The sequence below is a fragment of the Wolffia australiana genome, chromosome 8 (genome assembly GCF_029677425.1).
Source record: "Wolffia australiana isolate 7733 chromosome 8, ASM2967742v1".
Classification (NCBI taxonomy): Eukaryota; Viridiplantae; Streptophyta; class Magnoliopsida; order Alismatales; family Araceae; genus Wolffia; species Wolffia australiana.
In genome coordinates this window covers 8,053,890-8,061,656 of record NC_135842.1, presented here as the reverse complement: position 1 = coordinate 8,061,656, position 7,767 = coordinate 8,053,890, and the positions used below count along the sequence as shown (strand labels likewise).

At 42.9% G+C, this 7,767-nt stretch overlaps 1 protein-coding gene across 1 annotated transcript; it reads left to right on the top strand.

The window, feature by feature from the left end:
• Window positions 1–5,714: 5,714 nt before the first annotated feature.
• Window positions 5,715–6,999, top strand: LOC144706735 (nicotianamine synthase-like). Its single transcript, XM_078579744.1, has 2 exons — window positions 5,715–6,308; window positions 6,485–6,999. Exons 1-2 carry the CDS (start codon window positions 5,730–5,732, stop codon window positions 6,860–6,862), a joined length of 957 nt encoding a protein of 318 aa, XP_078435870.1. The 5' UTR covers window positions 5,715–5,729; the 3' UTR covers window positions 6,863–6,999.
• The last annotated feature ends 768 nt before the right edge of the window (window positions 7,000–7,767 follow it).

Sequence of the window (7,767 nt, the reverse complement as noted above, 5' to 3'; positions counted from 1 at the left end):
AATTTCTAACAAGGAAGACGTGCCCCCTTTGGGAGCAGCATGGCCTCCCATTCAACATGTTATCCCAGGCTCAGCGTACTCCCATTGGGGCCACTTACGACCGTGCTATTTAGACACTTACCCTCGATGGGTCCTACTCTTGTAGATCTCCTTGGGAGCATTTTAGTGAGAAATCCCCCATCCAGCCCTAGGAGCTCGACATCTAGCATCGGACAATCATTACTCGCGTTTCCTTCTTTCTATGGAAACTCCTGGATCATTGTCTCCTGACTGATAATTGAGTGATCCGTATCGGTCACTCCCTCAGTTCGCATTGCCAGTGTTGCCCCGCATCTCTCCATGCTGAGACTTTGGAGCACCTTTTCTTCCATAGCAAGACATCCCTAGACTGTTGGCGCCAAATCACACACCATTGGCATCCACTCCTCAATACCTCCTCTACTTTGACTTCGTTAGAGTGCTTTGACAAGATGTATCTCTCACCAAGATGCTATAAATGGAGCCTCTTCCACCATGTCATCATAGCTTACTTACTATGAGAGATATGGAAAGGGCAAAATTCTTGTTTTGCAGGAACTTCCATGCTTGCCTTGGATATCATGCAATGAGTCAAGCAATGGATACAGTGCACCTACCATCCTCCACCGATTCGCGCCCACAGCTCAGCCCTCGCATGCAACCTCCTTCGCCCTTAGGGCATTTCGGTGACCCTCGCCTCCATTCGCATTCGGCTACAGGTTATTCGTTTGCATCCACCGCCAATCAGCACCCTCAAACTAAATGTGGATGGTGCGGCCAAAGGGAACCCGAGACTAGTTGGGGGAGGTGGAATCTTTGCATTTTTGTCTTTTATGACGATATGTAATGGTTTACTGCTCTACTAGGAACAAAACCTTCAAAATATCATCGTAGAATTGGACTCATAGGTATTAGTTGACATGCTTCGCACAGGTATATGCTCCTAGTGGCAGCTTGATCGCGTATGGCAAGACATCATGCTGTGCCGATCTCGTACAACTAGTGTTCGTCACCAACTACGCGAGGGAAATCAGACAGCAGATGCACTTTCCAACCACGCAGTGTACATACAAACCCCTACCCTCCCTTTTCTTTTCTTGGCAGGATCTCCCTCCAACTGCTCATGGATGCTATCCCGTTGAACGCCTCAGCTTGCCGGCTCCTCGCATGCATCGCACACTATCGAAGGAGAGGCCGCGAGAGTGGTGGATTGCATGGAATGTTGGCGGCGGGCGAGCTCACCCTGTCGCCTGATTGTCCCATTTTTCGTGCACCTCAATAGTGACATCTGTAGCTAGCGGATTTGTCTTCACACCATGCATCGCATCTACTACGCCGGCTCCCCATTCTCCTACTGGCCTGCATGCACATCTCGTTAGGATCGGCCCTCGATTCGCATCGTGCATGTAGTGTGGGAGGTGGAAGCACTCGCTCTCTCGCCTGACTGACGTCCCCTCCACACACCTCATCGTCCCCCCACACTCCATGCACCAACACTCTTGCGGGGAGATCCGGAAAGACACAAATACGAGCGACCTTCTCTGAGCACCTACCACGTATGACTTATGTATCTTTTCCCTTTCCCCTACATGGGCGTGGATGAGTGTGATCCGAGTGTAATTGGGATATTTATGCATGCTCCACGCCTACAAGCGCTTGTGAACAATCTATTTCATCTATAAAATACCCCTTGGGTGGCATCAAGGGTACGGCTGGATCGGTCTAGGGGCACAACCACAGGTTTGGACATACCCAGCACCGTGGTTTTGCCAATATAAAAAAACAAAAAAAATTATTGAAGGACAATGAGTATAACAAAAAAATTGACATTACAAATACTTCTGAAGGACAATGAATATGACAAACAAAGAGAGATCATCGATATTGTGATACATGTTACTGATAAAATTGAATTAAAATGTGATGCAAAATCATAAAAAAACTATTTTGATGAAAATTTGGTGCAGTGTGATGTATCTTATGGTGATCATATATCTAATATTTTTGTACTATTTCTGGATGTGGAGCAGATCATTTCTTTAGAGTTGGATGAAAATTTTGAAAATAATATGAGGTTAGTTGAATGCCTCAGATTTTGATTGTAACTTCTAAAGGTTAAACATATAGAAAAGTTGATTAGTCTTCACATAAGCAAGAATGAGAGAAGGAAAGCTTTGGTTGTAAAAAAAACATTTACCTAACAGGATTAAATACAAGGATAAGTCATCAACATTAAGAATAATTTATTTGGTATTGTTTGAACAGAAAAATAATCATAGTTATAATCAGCATAAAAGTTCCAAATGTGCATGGTTAGAAATCTTTTATGAGTTAGAGAATGTAAATAACATATTGTTAGTCGAAATCATACTAGTCTGGATGAAGCATTTATGTAATTAGAAACTTATATTCCTGATCCTTGTATTTTTTTTCTTAACCAAATGCTAGGTGCCCATTGTTGGCACGTGGGTTTATTCGAGTTTTTGGCAAATATTGATATGAGAACCAAAGTATGTGGCAGATTGCCAATGGCCAAGAAAACCAAAAGAATCAGTGGCATTGTTCCTGGTATTTGTTATTTGGTTGTACTAACAAATAGTGTATCTATTTAGCTTTTTCGAACAAAAGTTGCATAGCACTAAATGATAGCTGGTATAGCAAATGGAGCACTGAGCCTATTGATTATACATAAACCAGATCATTGTTTCATGTAGTCTTACAAAAACTTCAGTACTGATAGGTATTGAGAATAAGAACTGTTGGCAAATCTGGATGAGACTATTCACTAGGGTTATCCAATGCAGAATAGGAGAAATTACAACTTATAGAATCCTAATTTCATGATCGTTCCTTCAATTTATTTAGATAACCATGTTCTAACATTGGTCTATGCTTGAAGGCTCACGGTTTTGGGTGGCCGGTATACTTAGTTCAGCCATCACTGCTTGAAGCTCCAAAGCCTTATTACATGAGTACTGATATTGATGATGATCTCTATCAGTAATACCTACTGGGCCAGTTATTCAGAGTCAACAAGTGGCCGCTTGATTGTGTCTCCCCCATAGTACTTTAGGGGTCATTATGGCATGGCTGAGCATAGAGTAGTCCCCAATGGAAGCCTTCGATCAATAAATTATTTATAAGTTCAGAATTTGGGAAGCCTAGCTTGTATACAAGCCATCACTCAATACTCATGTAGCCATAGTCATGGCCCATAATGCCAATGTTCATTCTACAGAATAGTCTTCTTTCTTAAAATCTCCTTAAGGGAAGGTTGGTTTTGAAACATGTGCATTGGTACATGAAAAATGACTCAAATTGAATTTCACTCCCTCCCTATTTGACACCAAAATTTTTGCAAATTATTTCAAAATGTAACTTGATATCCACAAGGTCAATCAGATGGACAGCAGCCTGTTTCTCAAGCCAGATCTCAAAGCAAAAGCCAGTCCAAAACTTTAAAAACATAGAATATACTAAAGTACATTAAATAAGATATAGGAAGATAGAAAGGAGAGCAGTGCTAAGCCCTTAAAATTTTAAGTTTTATGTACATGAATTCTCCATTTGTTTCAAAAGCTATATCAGAGAAATCATAATAGCACTTTCAACCTCACTTGACTTTCAAGAGAACTAATGAGAAAGGTATACTTATGGCATTGCTTCCATCTAAAATTTTCTGTTTTAAACATCTATTAAGTAATCATTCAGTTTATATAAAAATTGTGATTGTGAATAAACGTGCTTAGACTAGTACATCTTTCTTGTCAAATGCTACCTAATTGATTGAAACCTTTAACAAATAATCAATATTGGGTTTATTTACAAGGCATAACTAAAGGGGTTACCAGTAATCACTTGTAATTTTAAAATAAAAGGATAAGTCAAAAAATACAAAGTTGAAAAGTCACAAAATGCAATAAAATAGGTGCATAGAGGAATTTTCAAACAGGTCAAAAGTCAAATATCTTCACGAGTAAAAACATATTTGACTTGTGAGAATATAGTCATTATTTACTCCATGTAATGAATGTGTAAGTCGCATATTCAAGACGTATGATATGACTGGCTAAATGTAATTTGAGATCAAACCGTTGACTTATAGAGTGGCTGGCGTGAGGAGGGAGAGAACAGGTGAGAGACAGAAAATGAAAGGAAAAGAGAGAGAAAGAGAGATAGAGTAATAAAGAGGGCGAGATAAAGATACAGAGAGAGAAAGCGCAAGATCGTGAAGAAGAGCGAGAAAAATAGGACGATGAAGTGAGCGAAAGCGAGAGTGAGTGAGACGGCCTGACGGGCCACGGCCACGGGAAACAACTAAGAATCAAAACAATAGTCCAAACGAGCAGCGTACGCACAGCTCACTGGTCGACTTCTCTTTTGCGTCGAGTGGCTGCAACATACACTATGTTCATTTCCCACCGACGCGGCGAAACTAGCGAAGTAGAAGAATGGAGTGTACGCAGGCAGAGGGCCCAATTCTGCGCCGGATGTCGCCATGGATCGCCGCGTCCACGTCGAGGTAGGGATTCCAGTGTTATCTCCGCCCTCCTGATACGTCTTCATTACATATAAAACGAGGACACCAATAGCGTCTAGACAAAGACGTCGTTTATATCCACGGTGCAAAGCCATCAGAACAAATGGGACAAGCGGTTTATACTGAACTTGCTGGCGTCGTGTTGGGTGCTCAGACTCGCTGAATGACGATACATGTCGACACGCTACCCGCCCATCAGGACGCTAGGAAAAGAATAATAAGAGCAAGATGGTGGAGACGATAATAAATGGTGGCGGACAGGGAAAGCCTAGTGGAACAACAAAAGCTTATCGTCCTATTGCGCAAAAGTTCAAGCCAGCAATGGGAGATACATGTAAGAATGTGGACATCCAACGCTTCTGAAACAGGTGATTTCAGAAGAATATCGACGAATGCTACAGTTGCATTTCACTGGGACATCATGACCAAGAGTGGAAAACAGCCATTTCATTTGGTGGTAGAAACACTGGACGGGGATTGCACGTATGTTGGATCGATGAGTGGTTCGCAATTCGCCCAGGCTTTCTCGCTTGGACTTAAAATTCTCGATGAAAATATTTGTTAAACAGGATACTATACAGGGTGGTGGTGTTGCGTTAGAGGCTTGAGTATCCCTTAACCAGAATTACCCATCTCTTTCAACCATCGTGCCTTCCATCATCTGTTGTCATATTAGAAGACAAAAGGAGAATTATAGGTCGATCTTCTCCGCATATGATAATGCTTTCTTGTATGAGTACCCCAGCAATCAAACAACGCGGGCCACTCAGCCGTCCGCCATAGCAACGGCCAACGAGTGGATCTGGCTCTACATCACAATAGAGCCGCACGACCGCATTGGATATTATTTATCAATCAGCACGCTATCTCCGAGATAGAGACGCAAATGCGTCAAATAAATCAAGGGAAGAAATATCAATATTTGCTTCATAAGATGCGGACTTGCGTTTTATTTATTTCACCCTTCATGAATTATGCCTTCAGGATAGAATAAAAGCGGGCGAACTGGACATGAGAAAGCGTGGCTAAAAATTAATCTACCGCATCTTGGTAGGGTAAGAATTGAAACAGCCATTTATTTGATATTCCGACTGAATACTCTATAAATACAGAGTACCTCCTCTTTCAGCGAAACAATAACACCTGTTCTCTTGACTCAGCTTAGAGCAGGATGAACGCAGAGCTATCCTTTTCGGCTACTCTCGGGCAGGGCGAGCTGCTGCAGCGGATATGGGAGATCTACGACGCAATATCCAAGCTTAAAAGCCTCAAACCTTCGGTGGAGGTGAACAAGCTCTTCTCCCGGCTCGTTCTCCTCTGCATCCCACCAAATCCAATTGACTGCAACTCGCTAACGGGCGACGCCCAAGAGATGAGAAGCAAGCTCATCAGGTTATGTGGGAAGGCTGAAGGCCTGCTCGAGAACCACTTCGCCGCTATCCTCGGTTCTCATGGCATCCCACTCGACCATCTCTCTCTCTTCCCTTACTATGACAACTATGTTAAGCTCAGCCACCTCGAACATCGCATCTTAGCTCAGCACTTAGTCGAGGATCCCAGATACGTGGCCTTCATCGGGTCAGGACCGCTTCCGCTCACTTCCATCGTCCTCGCGAAGGACTATCTTCGGGCATCGGTTTTCCACAACTACGACATTGACCCTACCGCGAACTCGCTCGCGTCTCGTCTCGTCGTCCAGGGCACGGATCTCTCCAAGAGAATGGAATTTTATACGTCGGATATCCTGCAGGTAGTGTTTGCATCGACGTTTTGTTCACATCGCGAAAATGATAATGAACAATGGAGGATGTTAAGGATCATGATGGAATTCGTCGGCTAAATTTGTCATCATCATTCTTTTTGTCGATGAAGATGACGGTTTTTTGTTGATGATAACGATTTCCCTCATTGTCCTTAAACCTGCAGGTGACGCACGCGCTCCGCGACTACGACGTCGTCTTCTTAGCGGCACTGGTGGGGATGGACCAGGAAGAGAAACGATGTGTTATAGAGCATCTGGCGCAGTTCATGGCTCCGGGGGCAATTCTCATGCTCAGGAGCGCGAATGGTGCGAGGGGTTTCCTTTATCCCATTGTTGACCTCGCGGCGTTGCCTGGGTTTGACGTTCTCTCCGTCTTTCATCCGGATGACGAAGTCGTTAACTCCGTTGTTATTGCTCGTCGGCGTTTTGACACATGCGGTGAGATCCTTCTGTCAAACAAATGCTTTGACATCGCCTCTTTCAGCTCGCTGAAACATGGAGCACTTGTGGAGGAGATCACGATCGAGAAGCAAGCTTTCTGATTTGGGAAGAAGGCCAATTAAGTTTCTTCTCTATCTATTTTGCCTTATTGCTGCCTTCTTTCTACATCACTCACACCTCTTGTTGTGAGGACTGAGCATCCCATTCCGATAATGAAACCATCTCCCAGTTTTCCATTCATCTGATCTTTCTCTTTCGAAATAAAGGAGACTGCTGTATTCCTGCAGACGAAGAATAAAGTTTATTGAGTTTTTAGTCCCAACCTCTCCATTTCAATTAAATTGTCGAGTGTGCACAGCTACGAGTGCGATATGGACACGTGTTTGGCTGGCGTTTAAGAAGAATAAGACGAGGACACGCGTCAACTAAGGGAAAGAGAAACATGAACCACACTGGACTGGGTAACTCGTAGCTGCGGGTTCGGCAGTGCCAGAAGTGGGGCGGCGTGGGGAGTAGAAACGGCGGCGAACAGCAGCAGTTACGGTTGAATTTGGAAGGAAAAGTATAGAATTGAGCATGTTTTTTCCTCGAAAATTTATCTGCTGCTCAATCTGGTTCAGTAACAACAACTTTTCTTCACATGCAAATTTCTCACCGATGAATTCCCCGTACTATGGTGTGGTATGAAATGTTAAGTTACGGTTCGGATGAAATGTTTGATTTGATGGCCAAAAGAGCGCGCATTGAAATTGTTTTTTAACATTTATCTATCTTGTGTACTTTCGAAATTCACCGTTTGTTCAAGGTATTATGAATCGTCTGAGTTCTATTATGGTTTCTGTGCTGGGATGTTGAAAAGCCAAGAGAAGATATAAATACCATCATAATGCAGACTTTAGAGATGACGATGTTGCCTTCTAATCATCCTTATTGCATTCTTCACGTTTAAAGCAGTACCCAAAAATCTATAAAAACCAAACTCCCAACTCTGATTTTTTTAGGATTA

Excerpts from the sequence above, each read along its gene's own strand:
- LOC144706735 (XM_078579744.1), top strand. The coding sequence starts at position 5,730 with ATGAACGCAGAGCTATCCTTTTCGGCTACTCTCGGGCAGGGCGAGCTG. Across the intron at positions 6,309-6,484 it reads ATACGTCGGATATCCTGCAG|GTGACGCACGCGCTCCGCGA; the intron begins GTAGTGTTTGCA and ends TTAAACCTGCAG.